This window comes from Sardina pilchardus, chromosome 2 (genome assembly GCF_963854185.1).
Source record: "Sardina pilchardus chromosome 2, fSarPil1.1, whole genome shotgun sequence".
Classification (NCBI taxonomy): domain Eukaryota; kingdom Metazoa; phylum Chordata; class Actinopteri; order Clupeiformes; family Clupeidae; genus Sardina; species Sardina pilchardus.
In genome coordinates, this window is record NC_084995.1 from 15272276 (window position 1) to 15288396 (window position 16121).

Below are 16121 nucleotides of genomic sequence, written 5' to 3' on the forward strand. Positions count from 1 at the left end.
GCCTGTTGCACGCGCTCTGTCTTTCTCCCCCTTTCTCTCCCCCTGCTCCCTCTCTCTCTCTCTCTCTCTCTCTCTCTCTCTCTCTCACACACTCTCTCTCTCACTCTCACGTTGGTGCAATTGTGTGGGTGGGGCTTGTGCGCTCTGGCCTCGGAATTTCTGCGCATTGTTCCAGTAGCACAATAGAGATTATCATCTCCTCTGCTTCTGGTGCCACAGGCCTTGGATCAGTTGAAATGGGAGCACTTAAGCACAGGTTCTGCGTGTCTGGCTGGGTAATGTGTGTGTGTGTGGCTGGATGAGAACCAGCAGTCATCACTCATGGTGTTATTATAGTGGATAAAATCTTGACTGTGACTGTGACTGTGACAGAAATAAGCCAATTTACATCACTTCAGTAAAATGATTTGCTGTTTAAGAGTAATGTGTTAACCTAAGAGCATTTTGTATGCACAGAAGGAGTGAATCTAGCTGTAAGTTCACCGTTTGATGACATCTCAGCAGTAGAATAGGATGAAATGTGCACTATGTCTGCATGTCTTTCTCTCTCTTCATTGCAATTGCAATTTAAAATGTGCTTTAATGGCACAACTGTCCAATATTGGCAAAGCATTAAAAACTCCTATGGTGCATAGACAACATACTCACATCAGAGGCTCTGTCTTGCATGTGATTGGTGGCTAGGGAACGAGAGGACTCTGTTGTCACAGCACATTAAATGAATGCCGAGCACAAACTCCAATAGCCATTTTTATTGTCTTGTGGGGTTGTAGTGACAGATGGTAAAGTATTTCTCAGAAATTCAGTAATTATCCTTCACCCGTTAAAGGTTGCTCATATGTGTGTAGAGGCAGCAGGTCAGAAGCAAATGTCAAATGTAATAACACACTCAAAAACTGCACGGAATTGCCAAGCAAACAAACCCAGAGACAAAAAAATGTTTTTTTTCCTCTCAGTAAAACGGGAGCAAGAGTGTGGGTTCTTTGTGTTGACTTTTAGGTGGCTCACATAACTACTCAACTGCTGTTTTAGGTACAAAGCAGATGAGGGTATCTCTGAGCATCTTGAGACTGTTATAACATTATGATTTGTTTTGTTTGTTTGTTTGCTTAACTGATGCTTTTATACAAAGACACTTACACCAATAACAATAAACATTACATTAGCATGAAGTAGAAGTAAAGTCAAAGTTGGTTATATATTGATAATAGCAAGTCTTCATAACAACAAAACCCATAATATGCAAACCATGACTTTTATAAAATGCTATCTGAAAACACACACACACACACACACACACACACACATAGACACACACACACACACACACACACACACACACACACACAAAGAGGGGAAGAAAAAGTGGAATATTATGGGTTCTAATTGGTTACGGCATATTGTTGTTATTTAGTTAGTCAAGGCATGCTTTCATATTAAAGTGTGAATTATATAATTCTAAGTATTCATCAGAACAGTTCACTGTTTATGTGGGTGATAACATGCTGGAAGATGCACACTTCCCAAATCAAGTTAGCTGGCGTGATGTGTTTAGCCACTGCTACCCCAGGCCTGGCCTGCCTGCATGTTTTACAGTTGGTGCCAGTGGAGGCGGCACATCTGCCTTCCTCATGCTCCCCCATGACCTACCTCCATGTTGGGGGGTTGGATGCTCATGATGACGCTAACTGTTTGCAGCATATTTTGCCCCTTGTGAAGGATAGCAATACAACCCTGTTGACACAAAAGTTGTGAGGCTGTGTAAAAATGTAAATAAAAACAGAATGTGCTGGTTTGCAAATCATGTAACTCCTATATTTAATTGAGAATAGTTACATATTAATAAATGTATAACACAGAATATAACATATTAATTATTTTAACAGAGAAAACATATTTAATTAAAAAAAATCTATGTTAATTTCAATTTGGTGCCAGCAACATATTCCAAAAGAGCATTTGGTAACTGAGGAGCTGCTGGACTTTTGAGAATGAAATGTTGTCCCATTCTTACATGTGTGTGTTTTTCATTTCATGTTGCACCAAATATGAGTGGTATCACCATGGGTACTTTAACGATGTCCCCCATATCACCATGGGTACTTTAACAATGTCCCCCATACCACCATGGGTACTTTAACAATGTCCCCCATACCACCATGGGTACTTTAACAATGTCCCCCATACCACCATGGGTACTTTAACAATGTCCCCCATATCACCATGGGTACTTTAACGATGTCCCCCATATCACCATGGGGACTTTAACGATGTCCCCCATACCAACAAAGTCCACGATTTCCAAAAGTGTTATTTGTAGCAAGCTCATCATGTGGCAGTAACTCATGTCACTGGTATGAGGTGTAAGGAGGACAGAACAGAGTGGAGCTGATGCACAGTACTCATGCATCCCTTTGCTCCTGTGTGTATCTATACTTGGAGGATTTGTACTGTATGGATTCCACGTGTGTGTGTGTGTGTGTGTGTGTGTGTGTGTGTGTGTGTGTGTGTGTGTGCTGTGGTGCTCTCTAAGCATGCTTGCACTACTGTATGTGTGTCATCTTGTGTGTGACTAGTGTGGCTGTGATGTGTTTGGCCCTGACTCTTTATCCTCCCCTAACCCAGAGCCTCTCACCGAGGCCTAATCTCCCCCCCCCAGCCCCCCACCCTCCCCCCACTCGCACGAGCCGCCCGTGAGCTCAGCCGCCAGGGCCGTGCTATCGCTGCCCGGGGATTTTAAGACCGTGGCATGTAGGTGTCTCCTGAAAAAAAAAAAAGAGAGAGAGAGAGAGAGAGAGAGAGAGAGAGAGAAAGAAACGGGCCTGGAGAGTGTCCTCATTGCTCATTCGGCGCGCGGAGCATCAGACACCTTTATCTCTCCCCCAGCAGCCTGGCGGCCCGGGCGGCACCAGGGGGCCGGGCACACGCGTGCGCGCGCGGCGTGATTTGTCAGTGTCAGCCCGCCGCTCCGCAGTCGGCATCCGTCAGCCAGAGAATGGAGACAGGCAGGGCGAGAGAGAGGGAGGAGCGGGGCGGTGGCAGGCGCCGTGATGGAACGACAAGCTCCCTCGGTCTGGTGGGGAGGACCGTGAGGAGTGGGGACGGGATGGACGGAGGGAAGGGGCGGTCAGTCCCAAAGCAGACACAGAGGCCGAAGGACAGGTGCTACTTTAGAGAGGAATTAATCATAATAATGTGGACTCTCTGTGTGTGTGTGTGTGTGTGTGCGTGTGTGTGTGTGGGTGTGTGTGAGAGAGGAAGAAAGAGAGAGAGAGTGAGAGATTCATCATAATGTACAGTTAGAGAGACAGACCATTCTAAAGGCTTGAGACCGTGTGAGAGGGGAGAAGGAGCAGGAGCAGGTTTACTGAGTTACTGGTGTAGAAATGTCTCCCCAACAACCACCTCTCTCCCCACCTCCCCTCTCCTGCCCCGTCTGTGCCATCTCCAATGAGTCATCTTGGAACCAGTCCTAGGCTGCTAACACAACATTTTGCTGACTGGTCTCCAAGCTGGCTGGGTGACATTTCTTTTCATAGTTTTTTCTATATGTAATCTCTCCCCTGTAAAATGTGTAAATTAAAAGATGTATCACCCTCCCATGCTTGGCTTTAATGAGCTCGGTCGCTATGCAACAAGCAGCAAGACACTAGGTCAGTGGATGTGTGAATGGCACTATGGGACTATGAGTGTTGAGCGTGACTGGTTACGCCTCGTGGAGCCAAGCATCAGCTCTGCATCCTGTTCATATCAGACATTGTGCAGTGTATTCAGAGCCTGCTTAATTTCTTGAATTTCCCCTTGGGGATCAATAAGTACCTATCTATCTATCTTGAATGATGCAGTAGTAAATAGCATGCTGGGGCGTGTTTCCCAAAACCATAGTTGCAAACTTGCAATGCAATTTCCCATTGCCAACCAACTAAGCTGCTAACAGGTTAGCAACTACAGTATGGTTTTGGAAATCCATCCCTGAATGAACAATACCATCCATCATCTGATCCTTTAACACATTGTCTGTAGGGCTGAGCGGGGCTGGCACTGGATGGGTTAAGACTGTGTGCATGTATAATGCAGAGCCCGTGTGGAAGTGCTCCCTGTTGGCCTCCGCACTGCGAACACAACACACAAGCAGAGACAGGAAGCGTGAGTGTGAGTGTGGGGCGAGGCGTCGGGTTGGGATGTCAAGAGGAGATGTGATGACTGTTGGGAAAGGTTGTGAGCCATGCTTGTCAAAGAGTGTTTGAATGTGTTATGCATGTCTACCTCCGTAGTTGTGCTTTTCTCTCGACTGCACCTCTAACATGCTGAACATGGTCATTATTCATGCAGTAGTTTGTATTCGGTGCTAGTGCAGTATAATGTGATGTGAAATTAAGAGAATATGAAGAAGTATAAAATCTTTATTAACTGATCTAAAACCTTTTATTCTGCATTTACAGCGGAGGCTTCCATCCCATAACCGGATATCAGGCACCATGTGGAACCCCGCCAGTATGAGCCTCATCTGAAGGAAAGCGAAGAACGAAAACACAAGTGGAACATCACCTCACACACCAGACTTCGCGCCAACCAGCCCCTCTTTTGGAGAGCCTCTGTTCGTCTCCGTCCCGAAGTGCTCCAGAAGCCGCGTCCATCTCGTGAAGAGGCCCGGCCACACCGTTCCTGTGAGAGTGGGTGCTGCGCGCAGCGGACCCAAGATGAGTGGGCTGATGGGTAAACTGCGGCGGGTGCAGTGGGGCGCCACGTGGAACGCCTTCCAGTCGCGCGTGCTGCGCACCAAGCCCGTGGAGTCCATGCTGGAGAGCACGGGCGGCACGGGCGCCCACGGCACCAAGCTGGCGCGCGTCCTGACCACCGTGGACCTGGTGTCGCTCGGCGTGGGCAGCTGCGTGGGCACGGGCATGTACGTGGTGTCGGGGCTGGTCGCCAAGGAGATGGCGGGGCCAGGCGTCATCATGTCCTTCATCATCGCTGCCGTGGCCTCGTTCCTCTCAGGTGACCACGGTCTTCCTCGTCCGGTGATCTCTGTCTGCGACCGCCACAGACAGACACAATGTCCAGTTTTTGTGTTTTTTTCTCCCGTAATCCTGTTACGTGGCTACTAGCGTGACCTTTGGGATTTGTTGGTGTTTGGGAAGTGTTCAGGTTGAGTAATGGAGGAGATGAAGCGCTGGCTATGAGATCATTAGCTGACTCAGTGTGCGGCAGCAGCAGGTGACTGAGGCCCAGGGCTGAGCTCAGGCGTGTGGAACACAGCCACACTGTACATGGGCTTGATTAATGGGTTCATTGAGAAACAGAGATTTACAGTAGGGAGTCAATCATGTGTACAAGTCTGAGTGTGAATTGTGCAAATCTTCAAGGGTCAAGGTCAAGTATATGATTATGATTCTTCTGAATTGCTTAATTGCAAATACACTATAGTATCTCTATATCTTTAATGCACTCGATGTCATACATTAGGCTTATATGATCATTTGACTCTACTGGACTAACAATGTCTGTGACCCTGATAGACCCATGATGATCCTGGTGTGTAATAGAAGTAATAGAGTAGCGTATTCCCTCCTGCACATGTCTGTGGGGATCTGGGATGGGTGATGAGGGTAGGCAGGAGGCCATCATGTCTTGGCATGTGTTTCTGCAGTTTTGCTGCTTGCATCCTTGACATTTGAAAGCTGATCCCTCACTTGAGCCTAAAATCAATGCAGCCCTTTCAGAGGCCCCGCTAAACACTAAACACGTTCATGTTCCTAGCGCTGAAACAACAACACTGCTGTCTATCTCCAGATCAGCTCTGATCTGATCTCTGTGTGGGCAACCCCTGGCTGACTGTCCTCTCTCCTCAACAGGGGTGTGTTATGCCGAGTTTGGAGTCCGCGTGCCGAAGACCACAGGCTCGGCGTACACCTACAGCTATGTTACAGTGGGCGAGTTTGTGGCCTTCTTCATTGGCTGGAATCTGATTCTGGAGTATCTGATTGGCACAGCGGCCGGAGCCAGTGCCCTCAGCAGCATGTTTGATTCGCTGGCCAACCACACCATCAGCGGCTTCATGATCAACCACATAGGCACGCTCAATGGCCTCGGTGAGTGACTGAGTCCAGCCATGTTCTGGTGTGGAGCTCCAACTTATTTCTGCTTCTGTCATTAAACCAATTAATGTACCGGTTTAAGTACCGTGTTTACAGTAAGTTGAATTTCACTGCTGGTTACGTCCCTGAGAAGATCCAAGTGAATGAAGGGTCCCCAGACCCATTCTCACTGAAATGAAATGTTGAATATTTAGTATATCATGATCAAACATTATCAACACATATTTTATCAGCTATAAATAGCATTATGGCTTCAGTGAATGCCAGTTTCACAATATCTCTAAAGGGATTTAAATAAATAATGAAAATATAAAAATAAATACTTTTTTAGAGGTACAGTATGTGTGAATTTCAAATGTCGCTGATGCTATTGGGTTGCTGTAAGAACTAGCCGAGTGTTATTTTGTATCCTGTCAAAAGCAATTCCTGCAACAGAGGTTTGTTGTTGAGGGTTTTTGAAATGCAAATGTAAAGTCCTGGTAGGCCTTTCTCTTGGATAATTTGCTAAGCCTTTAGCCTTCATCACCTCTGGTCCCGTGTAGAGGAAGCTGCAGATTTGGGATCATAGTTATCTGTGTTTACACACACAGTCATCTGGAAGTGTGAACTTGTCCAAACAGTCCCCACTGCACAACATGTCTAATTAACAATGAGACCAAAATAGATGCCACAGATCAGTGATTTCTAAATATGAAATGAATATTAAAGCTGTCGCTTGTGCTCTTAAGTGTAAATAATTCACTTTGTTTATTGTGTTTTTAACATGAGCTCACACACTGAGCTGACCTGAGATAACCTCGTGTGTGTGGCGATCTCTGTGTGCAGGGAAGGGTGAGGAGTCCTACCCTGACCTGCTGGCTCTGGTGATCGCCATCCTGGTGACGGTGGTGGTGGCCCTCGGAGTCAAGAACTCGGTGGGCTTCAACAACGTGCTGAACGTCATCAACCTGGTGGTGTGGGTCTTCATGATGATCGCCGGACTCTTCTTCGTCAACGGGGCCAACTGGGACGAGGGGCGCTTCCTGCCTTTCGGCTGGTCAGGGGTAATGGAATCCTCCGGGCAGTTGCCGTTTTGTTTATTTTATAGCTTTATTGTTCTCCAGGTGGCCAGTGTCCACTGTTGGACTTTAAAACCTTCAGAAGATGTGAATGGTCATTTCAGAATAGTTCCTGTTCCGCTCTCTGGCTTGTGATGCCTCTGTTTGAGTCGTTTTGTGGATGTTCTAGTGACGGAAACTGGATTGAATTGTTTGGTATTCAGTTTTGTAAATTCTGTTATACCCTAATAGCCTGGCTAGCACCTACCACTTCTCAAATGAGACGTAGTCTGGCAACCAGACGTTCATTTTCTCGTATTTTAAAAAATGCCAAGATCCATTCATTGGGCACCACGGATGTCTGTCAAATGCGTCTGTGCATAGCGTCTGTTCTGTGATTGGTTGCCAACATCAGGCAAAAATGTGGGTGTTAGTTTCGTGAATGAAATCACCGTGCAAGGCAGGATGGGAACACCCAGGCTAATACCCTAAAGGAATTGTAGCTATTCAAGACTTGCCGAGTTGTGCTCACCTATTACTACTATGCTATAACTAATGGCGAAGAGTCCAATTGGGGATGTACTGAGATATCACCACTCATGGAATGCCTCTCGTCCAATCCCAAAGTGTTCAACCAGCTGTGTGTTCATAGATTCATCCTCTGTGGTCTGTGCACAGGTCATGCAAGGTGCGGCCACCTGCTTCTACGCCTTCATTGGGTTTGACATCATCGCCACCACAGGAGAGGAAGCCAAAAGCCCCAACACGTCCATCCCGTACGCCATCACGGCCTCGCTGGTCACCTGCCTGACCGCATACGTGTCTGTGAGTACAGACACACACACATGTTGGAAACAACAAGAGTCACAGGAAACATTTTGGTGTTGGCCCTGTCAGTTGTTATGAAATGTTTGTGTTTGTGCACTGAAACTAGTTCTGACTAGTACTGTATACTGCAGAGTGATATATGTGGGTGAAGCCTCCTGTGTCTTGTGGTAAATTATAAATGTATATCAGAAAGAGATCTGTCCATACTTGTGTTCGCCTCGTCCCAATTGATGCCCAAAGTTTCATAACCACTGCGTTTTTATTTTTTTGGCTTTCAAGAAATCTGAAAGAGAAAAACAAAGGGTTTAGTGTTTTCATGTAGCAATCTCACACTGTCTGAGCTGACAGGGAGCTTTGGGTCTCGGAGTCTTCTCTTCAAGGCTCTGCTTGTGAATTCCTGATGAGGCAGCTAACTACAGACACACACGCAGAGAGAGAGAGAGAGAGAAAGACAGAAAAAGAGAGAAAGAGAGAGAGAGAGACAGAAAAAGAGAGAAAGAAAGAGAGAGAGAGACTGCAGCTCTGGGACAGCATAGGGTTTGTTGCCATGGCAACCCCTTGAACACAGGCAGGCAGGCGGGTACCGGCTGAGCGTGGCGTCAGACAGGTGGCATCAATAACAGCGCCCGCAGCCCTACGCCACACAGCCACCTGGAGGCCCAGAATGCTGCAGCACAGGAAGTGCATTTCAGCCACGCTGACAGAATCACCATTTTCAGCTGTGCCGTCTCTCTGTGTGCGTTTCTATGTGTCATCTTCTCTAGCTCTGCCTTCTGTTTGCTTTCTGTCTGTCTGTGTGTGTGTATATATATATATATGTGTGTGTGTGTGTGTGTGTGTGTGTGTGTGTGTGTATGTACAGTACTGTATGTATGTATGTATGTATGTGTATATGTACATACAAATACATATAGATACACATACACGCTGAATATTGCAATGCATCCTCCATGTCTTTTATTTCTAATCCTGTCCTCCTCCTGCTCATCCATCCTCAGTGTTGCTGGAGCTGTGAATTTCAAACGATTGCTTTTTCACACATCTGAGAGTTGCAGCTAACAGCCCTGTAGATCTACCGCACCGTCTAAAGTCTTTTATTAGAGCGAGAGCAAGTGCTGTAGCTCCATTAGCTCCAGCCCCATGGCAACAGTCTGTCTGCCTCTGCTTGTGAGGGTATGACATGTGGATGTGTTGGAACAATAGTGCAATTACAAGTCGGTCCTACATGTGAGGAAGGTAGCTTCAGAAGGTAAATATTTGCAGGCTGATTATGCTTGACATTACTGTTTGAGTGATCTTTGGTGGAGTAGAGTGTCTTTACGCAGCAGCACGCAGCATAGTATAACTGTGTGCTGCAATGCAGTTGTAGATCAAAGCTTCCTGGCTGTTCAAGTCATCCTGTCTTCTTACTGTAAACCAGACGGATTCTCATAGAAGGGTACACATTGCGTTGCTCACTGTTAGACTCCTGTTTGAAGACCTGTTTGTCCGTGAGTTGTAATCTGAATATATTAATCCCAAAACACTGTCAGGTCTAGAGCGTGATGGGTAAAATGACACAATAAGCAGAGCTGAGATCTGTCTCAAGGAGCAAGGACAAGTACAATCAATCTACGCGGTCATTAATCTGTCATTATTATATTCCTTTTCTGTCTCTTTCACTCTTATCAGCAGATTTGTGTGCAGTTTTGTATGGTAACAGAAAGGCAAACATGCACTTCTCAATGATCCGGTGCAGTAGATGAGATTAGATGAAGAGATATCTTGCGCTACATCATTATTCTATCTCTCTCTCACTCTGACATACCTGCATGTGTGATGGAAAGAACAGCGTACACAGGTTGTGATAGCACATGGTTCCCCTCATTTACAAGGCCTATAATTCTAAAGAAGTCCTGTTATAGTAGATATACATTCTGTTTATTTATGCCAGATGACCTCTAACTGTAACATATAGAAGTCCCGTTTATATTAGACATGTTATTATCAGTGGTTCTCAAATTTTTCACAATGAGTACCACCTCAGGAACGATTGACTCTCCAAGTACCAGCATTAAAATACAGTAGCGTAGGCCAATTTAAATATTTGGTAACACTTTACTTGACGGGTTCATTCATAACACATTCATAACAGCTGTCATGAACTGCACATGAAGCATTCATGACTGATTCATGAAACATGACTCAACATTCATACCAACACTTTCATGAATGTGAAAGACAAAACGACGAAAACTTGTCAAAATAAAAGTCCAACAATCTAGTAATCCATATACAGGGTATAATGAATCCTCTCCAGCATTTGTATACATCTCATGAATATTTTATGAAGTCTACTTCAAATGTCACTTTACTATACGAGTTGTGAAGTATTCATCATACTGGGAAGTGAACTTCTGACCATCTGTGGATCTCTGAATGGTTTGACATTCCTGTTTTATATCTATACAGTCATTGGTGTATACAATTATGCATTCCTCAGAGGTTACTATCATAAAATAAACAAACAGACAAACAAAAAACTAAATTTTCCTGGACACTGGACTTCCCCGTTGACTAAGATGTGACATGATCAGGTTGGCTAAAACAAAAAAGACAGCAATGCTGTTTTGCGGACTTTTATTTTGATACGTTTTTGACGTTTGGTCTTCCACATTCATGAAAGTGTTGGTATGAATGTTGAGTCATGTTTCATGAAACAGTCATGAATGCTTCATATGCAGTTCATGACAGCTGTTATGAATGTGTTATGAATGAACCCGTCAAGTAAAGTGTTACCAAATATTTTTTGCATTGTTTTTTTGTTTGTTTTAAGATAAAAACTAGTTTAATTTAACGATTTTTCATTATATATATATTTACTGTATATCATTTGAAGTGATTATTTTATCTTCATGAAAAAAAATCGCCTTGGAGACTCCTAAAGTACCACAACAGAGAGTCCACATACCACCAGTGGTACCCATACCACAGTTTGAGAACCACTGCATTAGATCATCCATGTCGGGTGACTTCTCTCTCCTCTCTCTCTCTCTCTCTCTCTCTCTCTCTCTCTCTCTCTCTCTCTCTCTCTCTCTCTCTCTCTCTCTCTCTCTCTCTCTCTCTCTCTCTCTCTCTCTCTCTCTCTCCCTAGGTGAGTGTGATCTTGACCCTGATGGTGCCCTACACGGAGATCGACGCGGAAGCGCCGCTCATGGAGATGTTCGCTCTGCACGGCTTCCAGGTGGCCAAGTACATCGTGGCCATCGGCTCCATCGCCGGCCTGACGGTCAGCCTGTTTGGGTCGCTCTTCCCCATGCCCCGCATCATCTACGCCATGGCCGGGGACGGACTGCTCTTCAAGTGAGCCGGCCCGCCTGTCCTCTTCGTGTGTCTGACCAGTTATAGCCTGACCAACTTGTGGAGCCAGATGAACTTGTTTGCAAAATCAGAATTTCCTCTGTAGGTCTGTCTGGAAAGGATCTCATTGATGCCCCTTTCCGAACTTCCTGTTTTACCACTTTCAACGGTGTAACCGGCAGTGAAATTTAACTTAAATTTGTGCATTAATCTCTAACCAAATAGTTTCAGAAGTGCCACAAAGATCTTTTGTGTAAACAAAGGTTTTAAATGCAGTTGTTTACTCAATTCCAGTGAAAATATACGTTCCTGGATTTTTGGTGATTCGGAAACAGATGTCAATTGGATCCCCTCCGGACCGGCCTGCAGAGCAAATTCAGATTGGCTGTCAGGTCCGTCTGGGTTCAGCCAGGCTAAAGAAGTTAGAGTAGGAGTAACGAATAGATATTGCCTCAGTTAATGACTTTTGTTTTGTTGCTGTGTCTGTGCGTGGGTGTGTGTGTGTGTGTGTGTGTGTTTGTGTGTGTGTGTGTGTATGGTTTTGAATTATATGGGCACTAGCGTCTGTAATTGATTTTTAAGGGTTGACATGTAATTCAGAGATAATTATGACTGCCTGCTCTGCAGTAGCAGAAGACGCTCAATAATCTCAATTATGGAGCACAGCTCAGTGAGCTCACCGTGTTTGCGTGGCAGCCCATTATTTGTGCATTGTGCTGTGCATTCCTACGGTAACCGCAGAGTAAACAAATACATATGAAACCGTGACGGGCTTGGCTCATTAGCCAGCATGCCATTTATCAAGCTCTGCAGCCATGTTTAACAGCACCCAACACTAACACAGGAGGTGCACAGCATATCGTTTATGTGTTGTGTTCGCAGGTATTGCAGATACAGTATACAGTACAGTATGTTGTGTATTTACATTGTGTGTGTGAAATGCACAACTGTGGATACAAATGTAAAGTCATCCTACTTGTTAATCCAGATAAAGAACTAGTGTGTGTTTACCATGCGAGTGTGTGTGTGTGTGTGTGTGTGTGTGTGTGTGTGTGTAAAATGCTCTCAACAGCTGTGGATACAAATGTAAAGTCATCCTACATGTTAATCCAGATAAGAATTAGTAGAGTGTGTTTACCGTGTGTGTGTGTGTTTACCATGTGTGTGCGTGCGTGCGTACGTTTGTGTGTGTGTGCGTGCGTGCGTGCAGGTTCCTGGCGGTGGTGAGCTCGTACACGGAGACGCCGGTGCTGGCGTGCGTGGTGTCGGGCTGCCTGGCGGCGCTGCTGGCGCTGCTGGTGAGCCTGCGCGACCTGATCGAGATGATGTCCATCGGCACGCTGCTGGCCTACACGCTGGTGTCCGTCTGCGTCCTGCTGCTGCGCTACCAGCCCGAGAGCGACATCCACGGCTTCGTCAACTTCCTGTCCGAGGAGAGCACCAAGCAGCGGCGCGGGGAGGGCGTGCTGGCCGAGTGCGAGCGGGAGCGCGACGCCTGCTCGCCGGTCAGCGAGGGCGACGACTTCTCCTCCTCGGGCGCGGCCACCAACACCTGCGGCGCCAAGAACCTGCCGTCGCTCGGCGACAACGAGATGCTCATCGGCAAGCCGGACAAGTCGGCGTACACGGCGGCGCACCCCAACTACGGCACGGTGGACATGTCGTCGGTCATCGAGGCCGACGAGTCGGACGGCGCGCACGTGCTCAAGCTCAAGAAGCTGCTCGGCCCGCGCTACTACACGCTCCGCATCCGCCTGGGCCTGCCGGGCAAGATGGACCGGCCCACGGTCGCCACGGGCCGCACCGTCACCCGCTGCGTCCTCCTCCTCTTCTTCCTGATGTTCGGCTTCTGCTCGCTGGTGACGTTCGGCGCGGGCTGCATCGCGGACGGCCGCTGGTGGGCGGTGCTGCTGCTGGTGGCGCTGCTGGTGGTGATGGCGGCGCTGGTGTTCGTCATCCTGCAGCAGCCGGAGAACCCCAAGCGGCTGCCCTACATGGCGCCCTGTGTGCCCTTCGTGCCCGCCTGCGCCATGCTGGTCAACATCTACCTCATGCTCAAGCTCTCCGACATCACCTGGATACGCTTCGCCGTCTGGTGCTTCTTGGGTGAGTCTCTCTGTGTGTGTGTGTGTGTCTGTGTGTGTGTGTGTGTGTGTGTGTGTGTGAGTCTGTGTGTGTGTGTGTGAGAGAGTCTGTGTGTGTTTGTGTGTTTGTGTGTGTGTGTCTGTATCTGCATGTGTCATCGTTATTTGTGTGTGTGTGAGTCTGTGTGTGTGTGTGTGTGTGTGTCTGTATCTGCATGTGTCATCGTTGTGTGTGTGTGTGTGTGTGTGTGTGTGTGCTTGTGAAGAGCAATGTGTTTTTTTAGCCCATTTCTCCCATTGAGCTTGTGTCATGTCTTAGGGCACATTGTTCTCCCACTCTCACGCTCTGTTCCTGATAAGAAAAGGACAAAAGGACTGCACACTTTATCTCTCTGCTCCCTATTTTAGCTACTGGACTAGCATGGAATATGGCTGCTGTATTCCAATGTCTAACTTTCTCTTTATTTCACTGTCTCACTCTCTGTGTGTGTGTGTGTGTGTGTGTGTGTGTGTGTTTGCGTGTGTTCATGTGTGCGTGTGCATGATGCGTGTGTTGTGTACGGGTGTGTGTGTGTGGTGTGTATATGTGTATGTATGTGTGTGTGTGTGTGTGTGTGTGTGTGTGTGTGTGTGTGTGTGTGTGTGTGTGTGTGCGGTGTGTATGTGTGCATGTATGTGTGTATGTGTGTGCGGTGTGTATATGTGTGTGTGCGGTGTGTGTGTGTACGGTGTGTGTGTGTATATGTGTGTATGTGTGTATGTGTGTGTGGTGTGTGTGTATATGTGTGTATGTATGTATGTGTGTGTGTGTGTGTGTGTGTGTGTATGTATGTATGTGTGTGTGTGTGTGTGTGTGTCCCTCCCTGCCCCCCTGCAGGTGTGCTGATCTACTTTGGCTACGGCATGTGGAACAGCACCCTGGAGATCACGGCGCGCGAGGAGGAGGCCCACGCCAGCACCTACCAGCGCTACGACGTGGGCGTCGACGAGGGCTTCGCCGACAACTTCTACCCGCCCGAGGACAGCTGGGCCACGCCGCCGGACCCCGCCGCCACCGCCAAGCAGCGCCAGGGCCAGGGCACGAGTCCGCCGGAGCCCCCGGTCAAGCCCCCGGCGGCGGCCAACTCGCTGGACGGCCACAGGACCTCCCCTTCCCCCCACAGCAGCAGAGCCAAAAGCAAAAGCCCCCCCGGCCTGGCGTTCGAGGGCCTGGCGGTGGACGATGACTTAGACGACCCGCTGGACTGAGATGGACCCCCCCCCTGGGTGACTACTGTCCTGTTTGTGTGTGTGCTGATGCTGAGGCTGTGGTTGATGGTGGTGGTGATGATGATGATGATGATGATGATGATGATGATGATGATGATGGCTAGAACCCTTGGGCTAGATGGTTTCCTCTGAGTCAGGAGAGCTCCATTTTGTGCTCGTGCCGTCGTCCTCTTATCAGTTGTTGCTGGGAAGTAGGCGGAGAGGCGAGGACTTAGTGGTACATATCAGCTGGGTTAACCTTACCATGGCAGCAGCCTTCCCACTTCAAAACAAACGCTCCACCGTTTTTTTTTTTTTGTTCTCCTTTTCTCAAGGCCGTAGTTTTAAATATCGCCTCAACACTTCAGTCCACGCATGCTCATTGTTTCAGATGCTCTGGCCATCCCAAGCAAGCCTGGCTTTCATTACGTGTGAAAGAGTTACATCACGCGGTTCAAGTCACAACCCAAAAAATAGAACAGTTTGCCATTTGCCACCTCTTCATAACACAGCCTCTTTTGACTGGCAGGAAGTGGGCGGTTTTTGAAACCTGAACCTGTTTCCTGTATCTTGGTCAGGGGATCCTCTGGCTGCAGAGGCGATCTTTTAATCTGCCAAGGACAGGAAGGAAGTCATTTTTATTTTTTATTTTAGTTTAACCCATCATAGAAAGAAAAGGTGAGATTCCACAAATGTTATTACCTGACCCCCTCATTTACGTATCCCCTTGGTTCTGAATTCGGAACTTACAAGGCGTTGTAATTATTTTCGTAATAAACATTATACCTTATTTTTGTCAGCCAAAAAAAAATCCTAACATGGGATATGAACAGGAGCATGGATAAGCTGAGTTAAAGTCGGCTATCAGACACTGTTGTGACTGCGCTACGATGACGGAGTCCACTATGGAGTGTTTGGGGGGCGTTGCGAGTGCATGGGTGGAACGTTCTACTTCACCGCTCCTCCTGCTAGCCTCTAGCCCAAGAGGTGGGGTTGGTGGAGACGCATCACCAACGAGTTGCCACAAATATTGATTGGACTTGCAGTCGCTTGCAATAGTGCCTTCATCTGTCAGTGTGTGCTTTAACTATGGTTGCCATGATGTCCATGTGTTTCGGTGTCTGTGTCTGGGGCTTGTTGATATGAAGAATCTTGTCAGGCTGGGGCATGCATGTAAAAGTGATTTGATGCATTTATTTATTTGTTTGTTTGTGTGTATGTATGTTTGTTTATCTATTTATAGGCCAGGCTGTTTTGTTGACAGACACCCTTTGGGGTCATCACATTGTCCACCCATCTCAATTCAGCAGCTTGCCATCCATGTCTGTGACCACCCCACATACACACACATACACACACACACACACACACACACACACACATCCTTGCAAGCAGGCCTCTCTGCGTGAGCAGCTCTGGAGTGAGAACACAGTATGGTTTGTGGGCTTCCCACCCCGAGAGTGAGGGCTGAGAGCAGACAGGGAGCA

At 47.3% G+C, this 16121-nt stretch overlaps 1 protein-coding gene across 1 annotated transcript; it reads left to right on the forward strand.

The window, feature by feature from the left end:
* Positions 1 to 4700: 4700 nt before the first annotated feature.
* slc7a14a (solute carrier family 7 member 14a) lies at positions 4701 to 16121 on the forward strand. Its single transcript, XM_062554485.1, has 7 exons — positions 4701 to 4998; positions 5856 to 6092; positions 6924 to 7141; positions 7814 to 7960; positions 11097 to 11305; positions 12513 to 13408; positions 14264 to 16121. The coding sequence occupies exons 1-7, from the start codon at positions 4701 to 4703 to the stop codon at positions 14632 to 14634; spliced, it is 2376 nt and encodes a 791-aa protein (XP_062410469.1). The 3' UTR covers positions 14635 to 16121.